The sequence below is a fragment of the Sminthopsis crassicaudata genome, chromosome 2 (genome assembly GCF_048593235.1).
Source record: "Sminthopsis crassicaudata isolate SCR6 chromosome 2, ASM4859323v1, whole genome shotgun sequence".
Classification (NCBI taxonomy): domain Eukaryota; kingdom Metazoa; phylum Chordata; class Mammalia; order Dasyuromorphia; family Dasyuridae; genus Sminthopsis; species Sminthopsis crassicaudata.
In genome coordinates, this window is record NC_133618.1 from 567,735,165 (window position 1) to 567,760,413 (window position 25,249).

General features: G+C 34.8%; 1 protein-coding gene across 1 annotated transcript in view; it reads right to left on the minus strand.

Moving 5' to 3' along the window:
- Positions 1-25,249, minus strand: part of RASGRF1 (Ras protein specific guanine nucleotide releasing factor 1) — a 207,444-nt gene that overhangs the window by 37,106 nt on the left and 145,089 nt on the right. The window contains exons 13-17 of the mRNA XM_074295211.1: positions 21,891-21,973; positions 16,671-16,919; positions 10,704-11,074; positions 6,783-6,908; positions 4,658-4,828 (exon numbers count right to left, since the gene is read on the minus strand). Coding sequence (XP_074151312.1) covers positions 4,658-4,828; positions 6,783-6,908; positions 10,704-11,074; positions 16,671-16,919; positions 21,891-21,973 — 1,000 coding nt within the window. The remainder of the gene's footprint in view (positions 1-4,657; positions 4,829-6,782; positions 6,909-10,703; positions 11,075-16,670; positions 16,920-21,890; positions 21,974-25,249) is intronic.

The following is a 25,249-nucleotide window of genomic DNA, read 5'->3' on the forward strand; positions in this document are numbered from 1 at the left end:
TTAAAACCCACAGTTTAAAAATCTGGGGAGTAGTCATGCTCCACTGGATTCAGATTCTTGTGTTAAGGTAAAAAAAAATTTCCTCCTCAACAAGGTACTCCTTCAGCACCTCATTATGATATCAAGATAAACCTTTTCTTAAAACATATGTCAATCAATAGAACGGAAACTTTGACAGGTCCTGTCAAACTAGAAAAGCATAATGACAAAAGACTACATCTGCTATCATAGAATTGATTGTAGCTAAATATCAGAGTCCATTATCCACAGGTTAACAAAGGTGAATTATCTGGCCACAACAACATAAAACATAAACAAAAAATTCTTAATGTTTTGTGGAAACCTTTAACTTATGCAGAAAACCAGGCAAAGAGTTCTAAGAATCACAGTTTTTAGGTTACTTACAAATATTTATTTGATTGGTATTCTCCCCAAAAAAGTATTAGAACTTTGAAAGAACCTTATCTAATGACCATTGAGATGGTATATTCCTAAATATGATAAACTACCCTTTTCTTATAAATGCAATCAAAACACATAAAGAATTGCCCTTAAATGGAAAGATAGCTCCAAGTTTTTTCTTGGAGAAAGGTTCAAAGAAATTTATAGAATTGGTTTCATTTTGTGCATAGAAGGGTAAAGAAGCAACATTATTTCATGGAACATCTGTTCTTCTCACCTTGCACTCATGAAAGCAAGGGGACCCATGACGACAATTGCAATTTATGTGCCAGTAGCTGTCACAGAGAATGAAGAATAGAGAAAATTTACAAAGAACTTGATAAAATTCTCCAAATAAGGTCAACACATATCTAGATACTTGATGACTTCAGTGAGAAGGCAGACACAGAGAAAGATGGAAAAATATGAAGGAGGACAAAAGATGACACATTATTCAGATTTTGTATGACTATATGTCATGAATACTCTCTTTGGAAAGACAGCTAGAAAGTGCTGGACATAGTGATCACTGAACAAAATCATAGAAAAAAAATTAAAATTAATTATATCTTAATAGCCAGCAATGATAGATGACTGACTTGAGAGCACTTCAGAATCAGCTGACTGTAATCAAATCATTAGCTTTTCAAAGTAAAAGAAAAGTTAATACAAAATTAATGAAATGGCTAAGGATGAGACAATATTGCCTTCAAATATGACAATTTCAACTTGGCCTATTTAAAATAAGGGGCTAACTATGAAAAGTAGGAAATGAATGAAAGTAAAGAATTTACTCTGATAATCACCATTTCTTAAAGGTTAGCTAATCAAAAACCAAATTAGCTCATTCCCTCAGCATTTCTAGGTAAAATTGGAAATACAATAAATTAAAGAAAAATGAAGGAAATATGCTTGCACTGTTTTGGTGATCTAGTCTTATCAATGAGAATGGAATGTCCTGATTTGTACTCTTAGCACCATTGTACCTGTATATTATACTATAAAGCAGAAGTTGAATTCAAGAAAATGAGGTGGGGGAAAATAGATTAACCCACTAAATATATAAAAATGAGGCACAATTTGAAAGTGACAGATCAATTTTCAAAATAACAAAAAAAACTTATTTCAAACTCACAATTCAACAAATAGTGATTAGGCACATGGCATATACAAGGAATGTGGAAGAATGGAAAACAATGGAAAAATCTTAGGCCCTATGAGTACTAAAAAAATAATGACAAAGAAGACATCAGTAATATCTCCTCATCTCTATAACACACATATCAAAGTTTTCCTTGATGAAAGCATGAGAAAAGAATGGAAGGCTTTCCTAGATGATTTCTTAGATAACAGCAGTTTCTCTTCACAGTGACACAATTTACTGAGAGGTGTGGAAAATACAAAATGCTGCTGTGTTTCTTGTTTTTTGATGACTAAAACAAAATAGAAACAAAACACCATTTGTAAAACAAAATGTTAACTTAGTGACTTTTCTCCAACAAGATGCCTGCCATTAAGTCCATTAAGACCTCTAGAGGTCAGTGGAATAGAGTTATTCTGTGGTTATCTCTATCAAAGAATCTTATTTAAATATAACATAGAGGAAAAATCCTCTTCAAAGATTATTCACTGCTATAATATAGTTATAAAATATGGAGATTTATGACATCCAAAGATGTCTACCTCTGCTTTTGGGAATGGCTGATGCATTTTCCAAATGCCCTACATGATGAATTTTCCCATATATTCTTGTTTATGGATAACATTGTTCTGACTGGTTCAGGGGCTGAAATATTATAAATATCTTTCATTGAGATCAGTGACAACTCAAAAGAAATGGACTTAATAATTCTAATAGGAAAAGTAAAGGAGATGAAGTTTTGAGAAGAACACTAGATTTGGAAGTAAAGGACTTTGCTGCAAATTCAATTGTACTTATTACCTGTACTTTTACAAATGAGATCAAAGTATTAACTGTGACAGAGGGTAAAAGTACTGGGAAAACCAAAAGCATCCTCAGAAAGATCCATAAATAGCATCTTCCTGTACATAGACTGGTTCTAGCAGGATCTCTCAGGATGGATAGCTTCTCTCTGCTACAGCTATCGTTGGAATGTTTTCTAAAATGATTAAATTTCCAACAGATATACAGTGATGTATGCATATATTTTAGTAGGTTAATGCAGACATGAATGACTTGAGGCATACCTTCTCAGTTCTGTATGATTCTTATCCACATCTTCCATATTCTGCCCAATGCATTTCTAATGTATTAGGGAGAATATACTTTGGGTCTTTTAATAGTTTGTAAATATTAGTGTAAAACTTGCCTGAGTTTTAATCTTTTATTTCTTCTTCTTCTTACTATATGAGCAACCATCTCCTAGACCATAAACTACATATTCTTCTCCTTTTTTCCTCTGGTTCTATTCATATTGACCTCCACCTGCACTTTACGATTTCACTTGCTATTATGCAACTGAGGCAGAAGGAAGAAATGAAATGGTCTGGAGAGAGAAATAATTGAGGCATGAAAACAGAAAAACAAGTTCATTTTGTGAAACCTAACAAAGAGATAGAGCTTTCACTTTTCTCTCTCTGAACTCTTGAGTTTCTTCTGTCTTCTCCACACTTAAATGTATTGTGAATTTTTTCTCCAAGGAAACCACTTGGGCTTTCTACCCAACTTCACTCTTCCTCTTGCTACTTCTCTCCCCCATACTGCAAAGAAAACCCTAGCACTTATTAGTTACTTCAAGCAAACACTTGGTTATTCAGATAGTTTATTTGACATGGTGGCAACTGGGTGGCACAGTGAATAGAGTGCCAGGCCTGGAGTCAGAAAAACCTGAGTTCAAATCCAGTCTCAGACATTCACTAGCTATGTGGCCTGAGTAAATCACTTAACCCTGTTTGCCTCTGTTTCCTTACTTTAAAATGAGCTGGAGAAGAAAATGGTAAACTATTCCAATATCTTTTCCAAAACCCCCCTAAATGAGGTCACTAAGAGTCAGATATGACTAAAAACCAATCAATAAAATAAAGAAAACTGATCAATATTACTTTATAAATTTTTAATTAATTATTTCTAATAACTAGATACTAATCTAATACCTCACTATGCTATGGAGATTCATCTCCATTTAGGTCAAGAGGTGACTTCAGGTTTCCAAGGCCATGCCAGAAAGAGGGCAAGCTCTGATAGATCCTTGCTAGGAATCAAAGATTTGAGTTCAAGATGGTGACATCTGTCATCAGGGGACCAAGACACCTAAGTCTGAAATCATTACAAGAAAATTGGCTACCATAAGATGCTCTTTTTTTCCCCCAGACACAGCAGCTCATAAAGACTATTTGTCACTTAATTTTTCATCTTTGAGAAAACTATGTAAGAACTGGGAACAGCTTCAAAAGCCAATCCAGTATGATACATTAGTGTAGACAGTAATTATTCTGATGAAATCAGTGCTCCCTATAATACTGAGATAAGAACTGGTGTAATAGAATATGGCCTCCAAATCCAACCCAGCTGTGCCATGATTGCCACATTGTGGTCTGAACTTGGAAGTGCAAACTGTTTCTGTTAGACAAGTCTGTCACCCACACAGTGGCTTGGGTTGTGGGTAAAGTTGCAATAGCTTAGGGTTTATGCCTTTTGCTGAAAGACTTCTATAATGCCGACCTTTTTAGAAAGTTAGTTTTGAGTCAATTCAGCAGGCAATTTTAAGTACCTGTTTTACATACAAACATTTGTTTTAGGGCTCATGAGCTTCTGATATATGCTGAGACCCCTTACCTCACCTTTTTTAAAGGAAACTCCCACTTGACAGAAAAAAGACAATGGGTTTCCAAATTTAAGGATCATATACAGGGTAAACTATTCTGAGATCTGAATATTGTTTCTGCCTAGGAAAGGAAGAAAACTTACCTTTTCTTGGTGAACTAACTTTTGTTGAGATGATGGTCTGATAAGGCTGCTCTCTAAGTACCTTTAAGGTAATGCTTCCAAATGGACTCTTCCCCATTAGCCACCCTTTGACCCTTTCTTCTTAGAAACTTTCTTGCCTTTGAGACTCAGCCTTTGGTAGGACTTGAAGGTGATACTAAAAAGCAACCAAACCTCTATCACAGGATCATCACATAGTTTGGGGATCTTTGAGCAGTTGATCCTGGAGAGATTGATGTACCAGAGAATTCTAAAAATTATCTTACATACCTGCACTTGCTAATGACATCCTTCTGTACTTCTCTTTGTTAGGTGTGCCCTCATTGGCTCCAGCAGTTGCTATGGCAAAAGCTGAGGCGGCTGAAAGGGCACTCCGGTTATTGTCCAGTTCTCGACAAGAAGTCATCACAACTCCATTATTATAAGAAAATAGTGAAAATTCTGGTGGTGAGAAAGAGTAAAGTAAACCGTTAATTCACTTCACCCTTCAACTCTTTGGTTTAGTTTCCACATCTGTAAAACGAATGGGTTGGATTATATCATCTTTAAGGTCCCTGCCACCTTTAACATTCTATGATCTGGCCATCCTACTGAAAAGGACCAAAAGTAGCCCCCTTCCTCTTCAGCCTTGAGAAAACTATGTAAGCCTGGGAACAGTTTCAAAAGTCAATCCAATATGATATATGTTCCAAGTCGTTATGTTTATCTGGGTGCTTCTCTTAAGCTTAAAGACTTACAATTGGGAAAGGCATTTTAAGTCTCCCTCATAGTCTTTACAGGGAATAATAGTCGTTAATTGGGAATTTTAAAGGTATGGATTCAATTGCTACCATAGTAATATAAATTCATCCACTTTTGTTCTTATACTAGAAGAGATGTAAAATGACTGGGTTGTCATTCTTATGCAAGAGAAAGACATATTTATGAAGATATCTTTTAAATCATTTATCTGTCTTTCCTTTGTTTTAGGCTTAATATGCCTCAGGGGTGGTTCTGATAGAACCTTATTTGAAGACAGGAGAAGATATAATATTGTTTTTCAATATTTGCTGTTGGGAGATACACCTTTAAATGTAAGGCAATATTTGAGGGATGCAGAAGAGGTAGAGGCAGGGTGTGGAAAGACCTCAGCCAGCCAAAATTATTGCAGAATCAGTTCATCATATAAACGTTTTGTGGTGATTTGATTATTCAATGTTGTTTAGTGGAAAGAAAAGGAAGGTTTTGAAGTCCATCACAGGTTTTTGAACCCTGTTTCTGTCAGGCCTCTCTTGGCCTTCCTTAGTTTCTTAATATAGAAAGTGAAGGAGTTAAACTAGGTAAGAGCTGTAAAACAGTCTCTTTTAGTTTTAAATCTTACTTTGGGAAGCTGTAGGCTAACCCTAGCATTTTAAAAAATGTAACCCTTCACTGTTACATTTGGAAAATAAGCAACTTTAGACTGTAAATCAACTCATTTTGTCCAAAATACCAGCAACTTTAACATGAATTTTATATGGTTTATTTATGAATTTCCATTTTATACTACCTTTTTTTTTCTCTCGAGAATGATTTTGTATTTTGGAAATTCATACTGCAATTTGCAACTTTTTTTTTTACTCCTCTACCCTGTCCCTTCTAATCTTAATGCTTCTGTTCATTTTTACTTTTTTCAAAAGTGGTATGATGACTTTGACCTTCAGGGTAGAGACTAGAAACTGGATACCCAGATTGTAAGAGCCCAGGAATATGACAGGTACATAGCTTGATGGATCAAAAAACCCAGTCTGTTGCAATGCACTCAGGTCATCTGCATGGCTCACAAAATATTGTGATTTTTAAAAGTGGACCAAAGGAGTTCTCAAAATTCTTTTCAGCCTATAACATTGGCTAATATCATTGGTGATCTCTAACATTAGGCAAACTTTTTCATTTGCTTGGGATAGTATATTAATGATTTCATACTTATGATATAAAAATCCCAGAAATATTACAGTAGGCTGACCAAAGATTGTCTTTCAAAGTGGCACTATGAGATGGCAAATGCCTTTGTGAATTCAGTCCTTTTATTTTATTTTTTTGAGGCAATCAGGGTTAAATGACTTGCCCAGGGTCACATAGCCAAGTTGTCTGAGGCCACATTTGAACTCAGGTCCTTCTGTTTCCCGAGTCAGTGGTATATCCACTGTGGCATCTAGCTGGCCTGATATAAATACAGTCTTAAAACATCAGTGAACATAGGATTATATATTTGCAGTGAAAGGTGTGAAAGAGGCAAACTAATTCAACTCCATTTTCAGATAAACGATGAATAAAATAGTCCTAACTTTATTACTAATAAAATTTCATCATTTATTAATTTAATTGGACTATTTTGAATGTATTTACATTTTTGACTTTTAATAGATAATAATACCTGAAGCATTTTTGCTTTTGATTGATTTTGGAGTAGTTGGAGACTTAGTTGGTGAAGTTTCTGTGTCTGCATCATCACTTTGATTTTGATCATTATCTGATTCTTCTTTTACAGAGACTTCTGAGCCTAGGAGAAAACAAGAAATGGTTTAATTTTCACCTTCCATTTAGAAATACAAATTCATTTTTGTAGCTTGAAAAGTTGAATAATTTAAATTTTCTATAACTGATAATCATTAAAAGAGAATATTATCAAATGAAATTCTGGGCTCCCCTTTAGTGATCATTTATGGATGTTACTGTGGTTACTGACTTTTAAGAAAAATTCACCACAAATCATCTAATAAATTTGTGGTTCATTCACTATAGTAGGTGTAAGAACCATAATTAGGGTGAGGTGACTGACTAAGGTTTTGAACCAGGATGTGGAATTCAGAATAAGGTAGTATGATCCATGAAAGTAGGGGAATCTTTGATCCAGTGAACTAAGATGTATTAGAAAAAGCCTAGAATCATATGGTATTATAAGAGGATATCAGTATCCTGAAGATATGTAGCTGAAAGTATACAAAGAATTAAAACAATATTCCTGCCACATTCATTTAAAAAATATCTGGTCTAATTTACAGGCTACTTTAATAGCTATTATAAAAATTATAATTATTTATACTATTTGTCCAAAAATCTTTATAGGAACTACTTAATCTAGGCACTCTGATTTAGTATCACCGATTGTGGAATTGTTCCTTTAGTTAGCATTATCAGGGTATGGTTGTTTTGGTTGTTAAGATGATTGAATTGTATTAAACCAGTGATAAATTTAAATCCTTTGTTCTCCTGAGCAAAATATCCTGGGAACCTCTTTTCCTTTTTAAAATATAAATTCAATAGCTATTTATAAGAAATGATCTCCTATATACAATGACTAGACAAAACTTAGGCAATCTAGATCAAATGGCCCATTGATCGGTTATTGGTCTAAAAATGTTTGAAATTGTTAACTCATAATTCATCTGACTTTAGTCTCTCACTCTTAACTCCACTCTCTGGATTTCTTTTTCTCCTCTTTACCAGCTTCCTCACCTCCCTTCTATACTCTAGCTCTTTTACATGCTGTCTTCCCTTATTAGAGTGTAAGTATCTTGAGGGCAGGGACTGACTTGGTTCTTTTCTTATATTTATATCCTCAGAATTTAACAGTGCTTTGCATATAGTAAATATTTAATAACTGAACTATCATCTATCTATCTATTCTATGGGACAGGAACACTCTTTCTTGAGAAACATAAAGCAGATCAGTTACAATGCTAGAAAACAATCCAGGCAGATCCAGATAAGGACCCTGCAAAAGAATGCAAACAATATGCTGCTCTTAGAATTTACATTGTTATTAAACTTTTGTTGTGACTTGTCATTAAAACAAATGGTTTTCTTGGAATCCATATTCAGACTGTCCATTGCTATCAAAATTTTCCCTGTCTTCTCAGAACTAGATCACCAGATGTTTCCTGAGTTCAACATCACTTTCTTTGTGAATTTGCATCGTATGGTCTTTTTTCCATGTCTGAAATTCATCTGTTCCTCATCTCAATCTTTCAGAATCCTTGTCTTTTTAGCTTAGGTGTTATCTCCTATGTGCAGCCCTCTCAAATTCCTCCAGCTGAAAGTGTTCTTTGCTATAAATATTTCTAGAACACCTTGCAAATCTGGCCTTTTCATTTACTCCTTGTCTGGCATATGCAGTATTCCCCTAGTAGAATTCCAGCTCCTTGATAGCAGGAATTGTTTAATTTGTGTCACTGTATTCCCCAGGATCTAGAACAATGCCTTACTTATACTGCATTTGCACTGAATTGAATGCTACTATATATAATTGTTAGAATTTCCTAAATCATTATAAATCATTTTTAAAAGGGAAAGACAAATTTGGCTCTCTAATTTTTTTTTCATGTTAATCACTGACATTCTTAACTCAATAAGCTCTATAGATCTACTTGTATATTCAAGAACATTTTGATATTAATAGGATATTGAATGAATGAATGAAAGACTATCCACAAAAAGAACAAAGATAATAGAGAAAAGAGATTAATAATGTTCTAATCTTTTTTTAAAAAGTCTAAAATTTTGGTTAAAAATTTTTTTTATTAAACTTGTTTTTTTTCAAGTCCACAGGCAAATTGACTAGTGTTAACCTATTTTATTCCTCTGTAGAATGTAAGCTTCTTGAGAACAGGGACTATTGTTCCCTTTTTTTGTCCTTATATCTATGAAGTTCAGTGTAATGACTTATGAGTAACAGAAACTTAATAAATGTTTGTTGAATTAAATTAAAATAAATTTTCAAGATGACTGTAACCCCTTATGACTCCCTTCCTACATCGTTTCTAATGGCTTTTCTATTTTTGATTTATAGCGCTGATCTAGAAGATAATTTCTCCAAATGACATTAATCTTAAGAGAAATATCATATAAAACAGATAACTGGTACCATACTTCAAAGTTTTTCTCTATCTCAGAATCATATACTCAGATATCAAAAACAAAAGGAAATGCCTATTAGCTGCCTAAATAAGAAATATATTTAAAAAAAACCTAATTATTTCTTGTATCATGATTTATGCTATGACTCAGTTTGCGAGGATGAGGGTGTAGAATAATAAAATAACAGTTATTTTTGCTTGAACTAGGTAGTCTTTGAATTTGAACAGCAAGTCATATGGGCAAACAAAAGAGAGTTCTAAGACAGAACATAGAACTGAGATGCCACTAAATGGCTTCTGGGTTGGCTTGTGGGAATCTCTCAGTATCTAAGTAAATTTCTGACAATGAACATAAATATATATATATATATATATATATATATATATATATATATAAAACTTATTTTTACTTTGATTTAAAATCATGTACCCATTTAGCCATAGTGGGGAAAACCAGAGCCCACTTCATATGGATAGTGATGTTTGGCTTTCTATTTTCCAGATGATACCTATTTGTGGTCAATTTCCTTCAATTCCTTATTTGGTCATGTTGTATAATCCCAGCCCTGTGGGTGTGTAGATGTGCCTTCTGGCCTCCGCAAAACTCTGTACTGTGATTCATCTGCTTTCCCTCGTCACTCATGGTTCTCAGTGCCACTGCTGTTGGTGGCTTCCCCCTGATTCTTTACATAATACATGCTCTTTGCCTTACCCACGCCTCTCACCTACATCTTTTTTCTTCACCCACAAATTATTTTTTGTTTGTTGGCTTTATGATTCTGCTTGGGAAGTCCAATGTGGTTGAAATTAATAGATTGCTGAAGTGAAATGACACACTAAATCTACAAGAATGAGGGGAAAATTGGATTGGAACCAAAAGATTTGTCTGTGCTTACATCAGATTTGACTCATGAAAAGTGCCCTGAGAATGGCAGAATTCTTCCAAATATAAGTCTTTCTTAATTGTGACTTGGCTATTGTAAACTGAACTGATTGAATATTTTGTACTTTTATAGTGTACACTGTTCAGAGGAATTTTACGTAGTTCTTCTGAGACTCACAACTCTATTTGCTTTTGGTCTCTGCTCAGACCTTGGTTTTGTATATGATTCATTCAGGTTATGAGACTCTCTTTGTAAGAATATCAACTTACAGCTGGTTATGGCGGTATGTGCCTGTAATCCTTGCTACTAGGGAGGCTAAGGCTGGTGGTTCTCCTAGACTCTGGAGTCCTGAACTTCACTGGGCTATGACAATCAAGTGTCTACACTATGTTTAGAATTAATATGATAGTCCCACTAGGTTCTCAAAGAGGGATGAACCAACCTAGGTAGGAAATAGACAATGCAAACAGTGGTGGGTTTGGGCCTTTCAATAGCTTCTGCATTTATAACCTGGAAGGGAAAGAAAGACCCAGTCTCTTAAAAAAATCAACTTACTTTGTTTGTTGGGACTTGAGTCTTCTATTTTTTCAGTTGTACCTTCACCCTCATCAGGTATCTTATTAGGAAAGTTACTGAAAACATAGGATTTGCTGATGTCCAGCGTGGTCTTACTAAAGGGTGACATAGAAGAATACATGCTTGCATAGCCATTTGAAGAGCAGCTTAAAGCAGCTAGATCCAAGGCCTTCCCTCCAGTGATGATGGGGATGTTTAAGGAAAGCTTTCGTCTTCTACTTGGTGAAGATGACTTGGTAATGGACAATGGTGGTGGGGAGGAGAACTTGCGATTAGCTCTTGGTGACTTGGGAGGTTCTCCATACAGAAGTTTGTTGTTTTGGCCGCTGGCAAATAAGAGCTCCAGTGACCTGTTGGGAAACAAAATTTATTCTCTTTTTGCCATAATGTCAGATTCTATTTTTCTATTCTTTTGTGTTGGTCAAATCCCAAGAACCTCATGTTCCTCTCCAATAGCTCATATCCATATGTTCCACTGTAGTTTACAAAGCATGTGCCTTACAACAACTCAGCAAGGCAGTTAGGGTGAGCATTAATATAATAACTTTAAAGATGAAGAAATTGAAACTGAGAAGTTCTGAGATTGGGGCCCATGACACTGTTGATCACCCTCTTCTTCAGAATACTATTTCTTCTCTGAGTGTTCATAATATTACTCTCTCCTGGTTCTCCTTGCACCTTTCTGATGCCTCCCTCCTAATTAAGTCTTCTGGGCTGACTTATGATCCACATCATACTCCTTCAGTGTGAGTGGACCCCAAAGCACTTCACTCTCTGTATAACTCTTGGCCCCATTTCTATGTCAACTATCTTTCAGTGATCCCCTCAATTCTAGCAGATTTAATTATCATCTTTGTTCAGATGATTCCCAGATCTATGTATCCCATTTTATTCTCTCAGGTGCTTGAATCTCACATCACCAGTTGCATTTGGATATCACAAACTGGATGTCCCACATGCATCACAAACTCAGCATGTCTAAAACAGAATTCCTTATCTTTCCCCTCAAATTTTCCTTTCTTTAAAAATTATTATCAGGGTTATTACCAACCTTTAAGACAGACTCACAATATCAGTGTCATTCTCAATTCTTCTCTCACACTCATCACATATAATCTGTTATCATATTATGTTTCTATTGTGACAGTATCTCTCATATATATTCCTTCTCTCTACTCACATAGCCACCATCTTAGTTCAGGCCTGTTGTGACTGCCTGCTAATTGGTCTCCTGCCTTATCTTTTCCTATTCCAGTCCATCTTCCAGATAGCTGTTAAAATTATTTTTTTAAAATAAAAACAGTTCTATCAGTAAGCTCCAGTGGCATCCAGTTACCTCTAGTATAAAATGTAAACTCCTATGTCTGGTATTTAAACCCTTTAAAACCTGATCCCAAACTTTCTTTTACATCTCCTCTTCAATATTCTATAGTTTAGTTATACTGGCCTTCACGGTGTAACTCACATTTAATGTTTTTTTTTTTTTAATTTATCTCTGTACCTTTATTTTGATTTGCCCACATGCCTTTCTGCTTACCTCTACTTTGTAAATTCCCTTACTTTCTACACATAGATTTTCCCTATCGCCTTTCTTCTTTCTTCTTAATTTTCTTATGTTTAACTGTTTTGTATTTTTTCTGTATATGCTCATATATGTACTTGTTTCTTCCTTGGCAGAATGGAAGCTTCTTGAGAGGATTGTTTAATTTTTGTAATTATATTTCCAGCACCTGTGCCTAGTGCATAATGGATATTTCAGAAATAAGTATTTGTTGAGTGATGTTTATCCAAATGTCTTCATTTTACAGTTGAGAAAATTAAATATTTAGTAAGCAATCTTTTGATCTAATTTTGAGTTCAAAAGTAGTTTACTTAGCAGAAATAGAAAGCACTGACTGACCAATACAAATATTGGTCAATTAGTGCTATAATTTTCATTATAAAATATGTCACTCTACTTATTACAAATTATTAATGCAGCTTTCTAGTTCAGCTAGTCTGATATTGTGTTAGTGTTGGTAGAGTGAGTTGTCAGTTTTATCAGACCTTGATTATCTTCGGATAAATTGAGCACTGAAGGATTGAGAGACCAGGTTTTGGAGCCATAGTACAGCAATGAGGCTTGGATTGAACTGTTTGGTGAAATTTACCTATATAATGGGAATCTGCAAATGTACCATAGAGGCCTTTTTGAAAACTTCTGCAGCCAATCAAAAAGACTCCACTTCAAAATATATTTAACAAAGTAGAAACACTAAAAGAATGTCCATGCCTCCTCTAGACTCTTCACTTTCCTTACAGAATATTATAATTCACCTGAAAGCAGTTCTCTAGCATCTTCCAAATAATGTTGCTATCTTTTTGCAAGCTGTCATCTTAAACATTGCTGCAACGAATTGCTCTCTTTGATCATTGGAAGTCTGCACGTGGACCATGTACCCTATTACATCTCTGTAATCTGGCCTCTTTTGGATCTTGGGCCTTACACCAAGAGGTTGTGTGGAGAGGACAGTACTTGAGGATAAGAAAGAGAAAAAGAAGGGTTTTTTTTTTTTCTGAGGCAATTAGGGTTAAGTGACTTGCCCAGGGTCACACAGTCAGGAAGTGTTAAGTGTCTGAGGTCAGATTTGAACTCAGGCCCTCCTGACTTCAAGGCTGGTACCCTATCCACTGTGCTACCTAGCTGCCCCAAAAGAAAAGGTTTAAAAGCCTCATCTTTGTTCTCTGAATGGCCCATACTTCTAGAGTCATACAATGTAAATCTATAGAGAAGAGGGATTCAGAATCACTGTGGACTTGTCATTCCAACAGCTTCTGCTCTCTTGAAGCTTAAGAGAAAGAGGCTCTCCCTTACTTTTAGAGTACACAATAAGGGTGTTTCTAGGGGTTGCTGAGGTGGAAGAAATTTTTTTTGTCAAGTTTTGCTTGGCTGGCTGGAATTTCAATTCATGACATTTGTCAGATGGAGTGGAGCTCCACAAGATAATGTATTAGCTGCTCTATGGAGGTGCAATCTAGCATTAAAAGAAAGGACTTCAGTCTTTTCTTCCTTGTCTGACCCAGCTTCTGCCAAGTGAAATCTCAAGTTGAAATATGCTTTACCTGAGAAATGATTATTTTCCAGACATTCAGTCAGAAATGCAATAAAATATTGAGGTCAGTATTTTAAATTCGGTACAGTTCATTTGAAAGGGAAAAGAGAGAGATGAGAACTAACTATGTAGTTCATAAAGAAGTGATAGTGAGAGGTTTGAATATAGTGGGCATGATCATGGAAGTAAAAAGAGGCAGATAGAAATTTCTATCTTTTTTCCTCTTTTTCACCATTCTCTTACTTCTAATGGGTAAGCAAATTCTTTACTGCTATATGGTTAAGTACTAGGTTAGCTAAAAAGATTCCATATCTAGCTAGAAATCTGACTGCAGGCTAATTTCCTGGACATCCCAATTGTAATAGGACAATAGTTTTTGAAGTCAGTCTGTGCTATGGAGCTGTAAGCTCTATTCTTTAAATTTTTTAAATGAAAAAAAATTAAGATTAGGTTAGGTCTTTCTGCTTTATCCAAGTTAGCAGTATAGATGCTTCTCATTGGCCTGATAGCACAGTAATCTGGGGAGCTTTGACCTGCTCTGTTTCTGACTTTGGCAGATTTATCCCTTCTGATGAAATGTGCTAACTCTAACTCTCTTATTCCAAGAGACTCACTATATTAATATTGAACCTGCTATGGATACTTGATAAACTTAGCCATAGCTCACTGAAGCTTATAATTCCCAATCTCAAGAAATCTTCCAACCTCAGCCTCCCTAGTCAATGGATTTAAATTAGCAGATGTCATGGTTAAGATTAAATTTTAATATGGTCCTTCCAGTAGGTCCTTATGTAGGACTCATGTTATACTAAATTTCATACTCTATTCAATTGCATTCTAGCAAGACCTTAGAGTGTGTGTGTGTGTGTGTGTGTGTGTGTGTGTGTGTGTGTGTATGTATTTTGTTTGTTTGTTTAGAATAGCTCTGTTGATGAACCCAGTCCAAAGAATGCAAGACTAAAAGCAATCTGGCTATAGGAATTTTTTTTTTTTTTTGGGAGGCAGGGGTTAAGTGACTTGCCCAGGGTCACACAGCTAGGAAGTGTTAAGTGTCTGAGACCAGATTTGAACTCAGGTCCTCCTGAATTCAAGGCTGGTGCTCTATCCACTGTGCCACCTAGCTGCCCCAACCTGATATAATTTTCAAAGAAGAAATGAATTTAAAATACTTGTGTATTACATAGACTGGCATGCAACTCAGCTGTTGTATTCCATTTTAATATCTCCCCCTTTTAGGAATTTTTAAAAAAATTGTTGATTTCTTTTATCTTCATGTCACAGTTATTTTATTCTGTGAAACGCAGCATGGCACAGGGGAAAGAGGCAGTCTGAAAGCCAGGAAGACGAATTCAACTAATGTCTGTGCCTCCTTCTGTCAATGTGATTCCAGGCAAATCATTTAACCTCTTGGGGGTTTAGGAAACTCTCTAAGATGATAAATTTCAGAGAATGGGCTGACCTGAATTGATAGAAGGAGTTTCCTTACCTGAAATTTCCCTGTGAAATCACAGATCCAGTCCCTATTGGTATTTCACTCTACCCCGCCCTTCCAGAACCCTTCCTTGTGACAAAAGAAAACCAATTAGGTAAAAAATCAGATACAGTGAAAGCTTTTGACAATGCATACAATATTCTGAACTATTAGGCCCCAGATTTTCTCTCATGGATGAGGTGGTATGTTTCATTATTTGTCCTCTGGACTTTTACTAGTTTTTTATTTCTTCAAGTTTAATTTTCTTTTAGTGATCTTTTTATTTACTTGGCTTCAATTGTTGAATGTCAGAAAAATCAAGACATGATTAATTCATTCTGTTTCTACACATTGTTTTGGGTCCAAGAATACTGGACTTGGAGTAATCAGAGTTTCAGTTTAGAGTCTGACATCACTATAATCCTGGCTTTCTGATTATGGGCAAGCTTCATATTCAGTGGGCCACAGAGTCTGGCACAGGTAGGTACTAATTAAGTGGGTACTTAATAAATGCTTATTTATTAATTGATACTGCTGAAACTCATAAAGAAAAATTTTTGCAGATTAATGAGTAAAAAAAAAATCTGAAAAGCTAGATTATTGATTTCCTTATTGGTCCTAAAAGGACCAATTTTGGGGAATGATGTGAGAATTATAGTTCATTGAAGGAAAATCCAGATTCCCAGACTGGAGTTGAAATCCTTCCTCTACTTATTCTCTATGTTAGCTTCTATAAGTCATATTTAATTTCCCTGGACCTCAAGTTTCTCATGTGTAAAAAGAGGAATTTTGACCACATGACTTCTGAAGTCTGTTCTTGCTCTAGATCAGTGATTCCTTCTAACTTTATGTCAATGATCTATGAGAAGAAAGGATTCTGATTACTAATTTGGACTTAAAAAGTAGATCTAGTGAATTTGGATTCAGAAGAATTGGATTTAATCTTCTCTCTTACACACTACCTTTAGAATGAAGGGTTTATACTAGATGGTTTTTAAGTGAATTTTCAACCCTAAACCTACAATCCTATCATCATAAATAGAAAAAATGGGTATTATTCATCTTTTAGTGATGCCTGATTATGAAAACTATATAGCAAATGTTAATGTAATCTCTTGATTTTTTTAATACTTAATATATAAACATTTATACTCAATATACTGGCATTAAAATTGACAGGATATGTTGGCAAATATATCAAATATACTGGCATTAAAATTGACAGAATGACCCATGAATCAAAACATAAATCAAGCCACCAATGAAAGAGATTAGTTTATACTCATCACCCAGATTCAGAAGTATGGGATATGTTTGGATTCATGTAACTGGTAACAACAGCCACAGTTCCAAAGATGAAAACACTGACCTCTCTAGCCTTACCTTGCGGGTATTGCACTGATAGGTTTCTTATAAATAGTGATGAGTTTGTCCAGAACCACCACAGCTGTTGTGAACACCCGGTAGGAATGCAAGAATGTGTTCAGAAAATCTATGCTCAGGAACCGTAGGTCTGTGAGTCTTTCTAGAAGTCGCCCCACACTGGCATAACGAATTTGCAGGACTTTACAGGAGTTCATGGTTTTGCTGAATCGTATGTCAACATCATCACAGTATAGGGAGGCATCTGACCTGTAGGGAAAGACAGAATGAAAATATGACCTCAAGCATCACTTGGACAACATGGACAGTTTTAGAAAGATGAAGTACTAAAAGGAAGAGTCTTATGAGTCAAGATTTCCGGTAAATTATAAATTAATCTTATAAAAGAGCAAAACACTAAACACAAAGTAGCCCATCCACTTTTTCTTTCATCCTAACTATTCCTCCCTTAAGTGGTACAGAGAGTAAAAGGAAATAAATTAGAATTTATTTTTCCTTATTTGAAGAATTCATTTAGCTAAAGTAGGTGAGTAGTTCAGTTAAAGGAAGTTATGGGGAACACCTCATTCTTTTAGAGAGCTGCTAATGGTTAAGTTGGTTTTGTTATTTACTTTCATTTTCATCAAAAATATTGAATACCAAGGATATATTGGGTGCTATGAGGATACAGAGAAACATAAGACCTAGAATTTGCCCTTACTTTAGCTGGGGAAAATTAAAAGATAATATATACATATCTCTAAATACATTTGTAACTATGTGTATGTTTATAGTTGTTCAGTTGTTTAGTCATAGCTGATTTTTTGTGGCCACTTGGACCATATTGTTTAATGGGATTTCTTGGCAAAGATACTGGAATAGCTTATCATTTCTTTTTCTAGTGATTTAATATAAACAAAGTTCAAGTAACTTTAGATCACATAGCCAATAAGTGTCTGAAGCTGGCTTTGAACTTAGGTCTTCTTGACTCTGGGCTCAGAGCTCTATTTACCAGGCCATTTAGCTGCCCAAGATATATGTATTCATATATGTACATACTCCTTCACATATATGTGTATAAATGTGTATATATACATATCCACATATATAATCTCTACCCCATTCCTATATTTTATATTTATTTATTTTTATTCAAGTTGAGAACTTTTTTTATTCCCAGCATCTAGTACAGAGTTTGGCCAATAAAATAAAATGATTGCTGACCAAACTAATAAGAATGCTAATACTAATAAGACAGTGATCATGTTCTCTCAAAGTATAAAGTTACAATGAATACCTTTAACCTAAAATGGATGTTCTGAGGGTTAATCAAATATGTGTGTTTGTGCCCTAGATTTCCTCTTTGCCCATCTTATCATCCTGTTTTTTCTAGCATTCCTTTTTTTTTTCCCCTGAGGCTATGGTTAAGTGACTTGCACAGGGTCACACATCTAGGAAGTCTTAAGTGTCTGAGATCAGATTTGAACTCGGGTCCTCCTGAATTCAAGGCTGGTGCTCTATCCACTGTGCCACCTAGCTGCCCCTTTTCTAGCATTCCTAATGTTGTAATTTGTGGCAACATTCTTAAATTTTAGTGCTTTACAAGAAAACAATATGGTCTCGATGTTGTAGGTTTGACTAAACCCTGAATGGACATTATTCTCATTAACAAAATACAGGATTGATTTCCCATTCCTTCTTTCTCTTCCATTCCCAAAGCAGGGTTTGGGAAGAAGAGAAAGGAGTAAGGGACTCTGTGTACAGAAGTTAGGATTACCTTGAGGTCTCACAAATTAGGAAATAGAATTATGCCCATGGATGGACAAGAGTAGCAAAAAAAAAACTAACAAGAAAATTCTTTCTTATGTATTTCTTGTCTGAATCAGGCTGATGTTTTGGTTAGAGTGTGAGAGGAACAGGTTGGAAGAGTTTCAAATTTCCCTGAAGTCAAATACAGCAATTATCTTTTTTAAAAAATTAGATTTATAATTTTTGAGGGTTTAGAAGCATGTGGCAAGGAGCGTCCTTTACCAGTTCAGATTAGTACCTTCTGGGCCGATTATAATTTTAGGCAGTCATAGGGGTCTAGACATATTTAAATGTTTGCAGTCATACAGCTAGTATGTGGCAACGAGACAAGAGTTAAGTCAGCTTTTTCTAACTCAGAAGTTTGCTCTCTATTCATTAGACCAGGGCTTCTTAAATTTTTTCCATTCACAAGACCTTTTTAAAAGAAATTTTTATATGTCTCTGGGTATATATAGGTATATAAAATAGACAAACAAATAAAACATTTACTGATAATCAATCACAATTTTGTGACTATCATATTCAGTTATGACACTCCAGATAGGGTCATGATTCACAGTTTTAGAAGCTGAGTATTAGACTACATTAGTGCTCAGCACATAGAATGTTGAAGTTGGAAAGAACTTTACAGAATACTTAGTATATTGAATCTACCCTTTCTCCCTTCCTCTTCCCCTTCCTCCCCTGTTTTTTTTATTCCTAAGGAAGAAACTACAGCTTGGGGAATTTGTAGAACTATTGGGATCACACAGTCATTTGGGAGAGCAGAATTGGATTGGAATGACTCTTCCCAAATTCTGTAATCAGGCCCAAAGATTTTATTACATAATTTAATGTTGCTTTTAATGTGGAGTTTGGAAATTTGGGAGGTTAGATGATGATTATGCAAGAAATTCATAATTACAAATGAGCATTTGTATTTCTCATTTTTGTCCCATTACATATTTTATAATTCAGTGCTGCAGACTCTGTGGACTTCTTTACAAGTGCTTGATATTCAAGAAAGGGGATTTACTTCTGCTTTAGAAAGGTTATGAGAAGTACTTAAAACATTGAAATTCAGAGGAGAATTCACTTTCCCTAAACTTCTGTGTGCTAAAGTGGAAATCAGAAAGGTTCTAGTTTGAGTTCTGTGACCTTAGGAAATTCACTTCATTTTTCTAGACTTGAGTTTACTCCTTTGTAATAAAATAGAGTTTGACTAGATCAGAAGTTCTTAAACTTTTTTGGGAGTCATGCAATCCTGTGGCAGTCTGATGAAACTTATGGATCTCTCCTCAGGTTTATGTTGTAATGAACTGTATAAGGCAATAGAAGAACCATATTATGAATAAATACTTTTCAGATGAAGAAATTAAATCCATCTATCTGAAAAAAATGCTCTAAATCATTATTGATTACAGAACAAATTAAAGCCAATCTGAGGTACCACCTCACAGTTATCAGATTGGCTAAGATGATAGGAAAAGATAATGAAATGTGTGGAGGGGATGTGGAAAAACTGGGACACTGATGCTTTGTTGGTGGAGTTGTGAAATGATCCAACCATTCAGAACTATGACCAAAGGTCTATAAAACTATGTATACCTTTTGATTCAGCAGTGTCTCTACTGGATCTGTATCCCAAACAGATCATAAAAGAGGGGAAAAGATCCACATGTGCAAATTGTTTGTAGGAGCTCTTTTTGTGGTGGCAAAAATTGGAAATTGAGAGAATACTCATCAATTGGGAAATGGTTCAATGAGTTATGATATATGGAATGTAATGGAATATTCTTTTTTCTATAAGAAATAATGAGCAGGCTGGTTTCAGAAAAGTCTGGAAAGAATTGCATGAATTGATGCTGAGTGAAGGGAGAAGAATTGGGAAAACATTGTACATAGGAACAACAAGGTTGTGTGATGATCAACTATGATAGACTTAGATCTTCTCAGCAATACAATGGTCCAAGACAATTCCAATGGATTTTGGATGGAAAATGCTATCTGCTTCCAGAGAAAGAATTATGGAGACTGGATGTGGATCAAAACATACTTTTTTCACCTTTGTTGTAGTAATAGTTGTTGTTTTCTCATGGTTTTCCTCTTGTGTTCTGATTTTTCTTTTCCAACATAATTCATATGGAAATATGTTAAAAATTGATTGTACATGTATAGTCTATATCAGTTTGCTTTCTGTCTTGGGAAGGAGGGAAAGAAGCAAAAAAATTGAAACTCAAAATCTTACAAAAATGAATGTTGAAAACCATCTTTACTTGAATTTGGAAAAATAATAAAATAAAATTTAAAAAATAATCATTATATAATGCATCTTGCCTAGAAAGAAGTTCCTTGTATAGACTTTAAATAGCAAAATAACTTGAATGTATGAAGGACTTAATTGATTAAAAATATAAATTGATTTGGGTCTTCATATGGCATTTGGTCTTGATCTTTCCTCTGATTGGAAGATGGGGAGGGGGACAGGTTCATTTTTATCCAAACTTATTTCAACAAAGTTTGTGTTCATATGATGTCAGATGACCCATGTAAAAAAAAGCAAAAGAACTAGTTGTTTAATATGGAAAATTGCAGGTTATAGTTATTCATATGGGTGACAAGCCTGAAAATGACCTGGACAAGTAGCAGGGTCTGAGGTTAAGGGAGGACTGGGGATGTAAAGCAAATCTTGAATCTGGGAACTAGACTAATCAATAAATTGCTAGCTAATTTGGTCAGGAGAAAATGGAAATTCTGGGAGTCAGAAGATTGTCAAGGCAGAACAAAAATCATCAAAATGTCAAGAAAAACATAGGTCAAGAATCCACAATTCAAGACAAGAGCACCAGCCCAGGCATCTTTTTTCCTGTGTGAGTCCCTGGTGCCTCTTTTATAGTTTTTGCTTGTCATGGGTGACCTAAGACAACATGTGAGTATAGAAAGTGATTACAGAGAATGAGAAGTATGTAAGGAAGCCCACATCTTTCCTGAGACATGATTGGAAGAATTAGGATCATAGGGAAATTCTTGCAGTTTTGTTTTTAACCATGACAAAAAAAATTCAAAGTTTTGGGGAAGAGTGGCACCTTTAATCGTTTTTCAATTTTTCCTATAGATATTGGCCACTGAATAGATATTGTTATTTATCTATTCTTGAACTTTCTATAGGTTTCCATGGCGTTAGAAAAATATAATCTATAATTTATATGCTGTCTTCAGAAATTATCATGTCCTCAGAAACGGAAAAATAGAAAAATTTCTAATTAAAGTTCTTATGTTTACTTATGATGAACTGAAGCAAAGTACAGATGTTGAAATCCAATAGAATTTCTGAGTTCCATAAGATTCACCTTTTTACTAAGAAATAGCTTGTTTTTTGTGCATGTGGTTAGATTCTCAACAACTTTCTTAAATACTGTCTTAGAAAATTATGGTAATTCAAAAATTACTTACTTGATCATTTGAGGAACGGTAACTTTGGAGTTTTCTTCAAAAGCATTCATCATGAGGCCATTGCATCTAATATTATCTACACACTAGAAACAGAGAATAAAATATCACATATCTAACTAAATGATCAGGTAAATTCAACAAGTATTAAACATTATATTCAAGGTACAGTGATAGGTAATAGGATCATAGAGGAAAAAAAAGAAACTCCCTGCTTTTAAGGACAATACCTTGTACTAAGGAGATACAACATGAATAAAACTACATAATGAATAAAGAACATTTCAGGAGAAGGAGGGAAGAATGTAAACCACTGGCGGTATCAGGAAGAATTTGGTGTAGTAGATGACATTGTAGGGAGTATTGAAGGAGTGGAGGAATTCTTTTTTTTTTTTTTTTTTTTTTTTTTTTAATTTTTTATTTTATTTTATAATTATAACATTTTTTGACAGTACATATGCATGGGTAATTTTTTTTACAACATTATCCCTTAGACTTACTTCTATTCAGATTTTTTCCCTTCCTCCCCCAACCCCCTCCCCCTGATGGCAAGCAGTCTTATATATGTTAAATATATTACAGTATAATTTAGATACAATATATGTGTGTAGAACCGAATTTTTTGTTGCACAGGAAGAATTGGATTCAGAAGGTAAAAATAACAGTTTACATTCATTTCCCAGTCCTTTTCTGGATGTAGCTGGTTCTGTCCATCATTAATCAATTGGAATTGGATTAGCTCTTCTCTATGTTGAAGAAATCCACTTCCATCAGCATACATCCTCGTACAGTATCATTGTTGAAGTGTATAATGATCTTCTGGTTCTGCTTGTTTCACTCAGCATCAGTTGATGTAAGTCTCTCCAAGCCTCTCTGTATTTCTCCTGTTGGTCATTTCTTATAGAACAGTAATATTCCATAACATTCATATACCATAGTTTACCCAACCATTCTCCAATTGATGGACATCCATTCATCTTCCAGCTTCTAGCCACTATGAAAAGGGCTGCCACAAACATTTTGGCACATACAGGACTTTCCCTTCTCTAGTAGTTCCTTGGGGTATAAGCCCAGTAGTAGTATGGCTGGGTCAAAGGGTATGCACATTTTGATAACTTTTTGGGCATAATTCCAGATTGCTCTCCAGAATGGTTGGATTCTTTCACAACTCAGGAGTGGAGGAATTCTAAGAAGAAAAAGTGAAGAATGATTGCACTATAGTCCCAGCAGACAACCTGGGCATCTTGGGAGATAGAATTCTGTATACAAGGAAAAGCAAATAAGTCAATTTGATTGGAATACAGAGAAATGAGGGGACTAATATGAAATTAGTTTGTTGAGGAAGTAAGAAGCCAAATCAAAGACCTTTAAATGCTAAAAAGAGGAATTTGTGGTTTTTCCTAGAGCTGAAAGGGAAACATCTTGGTCAAGGGAATGACATAATCAGGAATATCAATTTGTTAGCTATTTGTATTAGAAAAGGACAAAATGGAATCATACAAATCAGTTAGGAGGCTTTTGTATTATGCATTCAAGAGATGATGAGAACCAAAACTAATACTATGGCTTTGAGAATGGAGAGAAAGGGACTTATGTGAGAGATATCATGGAGATAGAATTTTTAAGACTTTGCAACTGATTGAATACAGAGGACAAGTAAGAGGGAAGAGTGGAGAATGACTCAAAATCTGCAAATCTAGGTAATAATTAGAAGAATTGTGATAGATATAGAGAAGGTAGAAAGAGAGGTATGTTTAGGGGCCAACATAATGAATTCTCTTCTGAAAATGTTTGAGAAATTACATCTTCATTTTCATTGGTCTTTAGCTTAAATTTAATATTTCCTTCCATTATTAATATTAACAATAAGATATAGGAACCTATATATTTCACTATATTGACAAAGGGATCAATGTAAAAAAAAGGTTAAGAAACTCTGAATTAGTGGGAGAAGGAGAAGCAGTTTGAGGACAAAAGAAAAGGTTTGGAGAAAAGAAAAGGTGGGAAATGTGAAAAGGAATCAATTAGGGAAATGTAAAAGGATTGAAAAGACTGAAGAAAAGGCAATGAGAAGAGATTCTTGTAATATTAAAAGTATTTTAATTTTAATTTTAATTAAATTTAATTAATTAAAGATTTTAGTTATTGGAATGAGCCAAGTTAATTTTTGTTCATATTGGTCATAATTTAATGGATATAGGCAAAAGGTAAAAATCAGATGGTAAAGAAGATCTTTAGATGGAAGACTTGCAAGCTTTATCTGTCAATTTACTTATTTTAAACAGTTTTTGAAAATCAAGAATTGGCTACAAAATCTAGATGACTACAGAATCAAGACTTTTCAGGCTCTTTCATGGTTAAAAAAAGATGTTACCATCTCACAAGGTTAAAAGATAAAAGAATGAGACCAAATAAATTTCCTTATCTACCTCTAAAGCTTGAATCAACAATCACAAGAATAATCAACATGGAGTCAGCTCAGAATAGCAGAAAGAATCCTGAACTGGGAATTCAGTATCTTAGGCTCTCCCCAGCTCTGTACTTGACTCACCTTGGTGCTTACTTGTTCATCAGTAATTGAGAAACAGAATCTACTTAGCTAGGTTTTAAAGGCTCAATGCTTAAAATCAATGGAACAAAATGGAAATTGTATGTTCCTGTTTCTCTACTACTACCTCCACTTTTTTGGTCCTTAGATTCTTTATCCCTTCAGTCACCTAAATTACTTTGGGGAACTGAACTATATTTGAGAATCTCTCTCACCTCTAACCTTCCATCAGATGTAAGAGAGTCTCTTTGAGATCTAACAATTTTTCAATAAATATTTATTAAGCTCTTCTATGTGCCAGACACTGTGCTAAAGTGCTAGGGCTATGAATAGGCAAAAAATCCAGTTTTTGCTCTCAAAGAGCTTATAATCTAATGGGAATACAAGATACAAACAAATTATATATATGTATACAGAATAAATAGGAAATAATTAAAAGAAAGAACAAAACAAGAAAGAAAGAATAGTAATTAAGACTTGGTATAGAAGATAGGATTTTAGTTGGAACTTAAAGGAAAGTCAGTAGTTGGATCAGTAAAAGGAGGTCAGTAGTTGGAATGGAGAAGGGATGGGAGACAGATAGGGAAAATATTCAGAAACAAAGGATGCAGTGTTTTGCTCATGGAACAATCAGGAGGCCTCTGTCATTGGATTGAAGAGTAAGTATAGAGGAGTAAGGTATAGGAAGACTGGAAGGCAGAAAGGAGTAGGTTATGAAGGTCTTAAATGCAAACAGAATTTTTTATTTGCTCCTGGGGCAGGAGGAAGCCACTGGAGTTTGTTGAGTAGGAGGGTGACATGATCAGATCTTTCT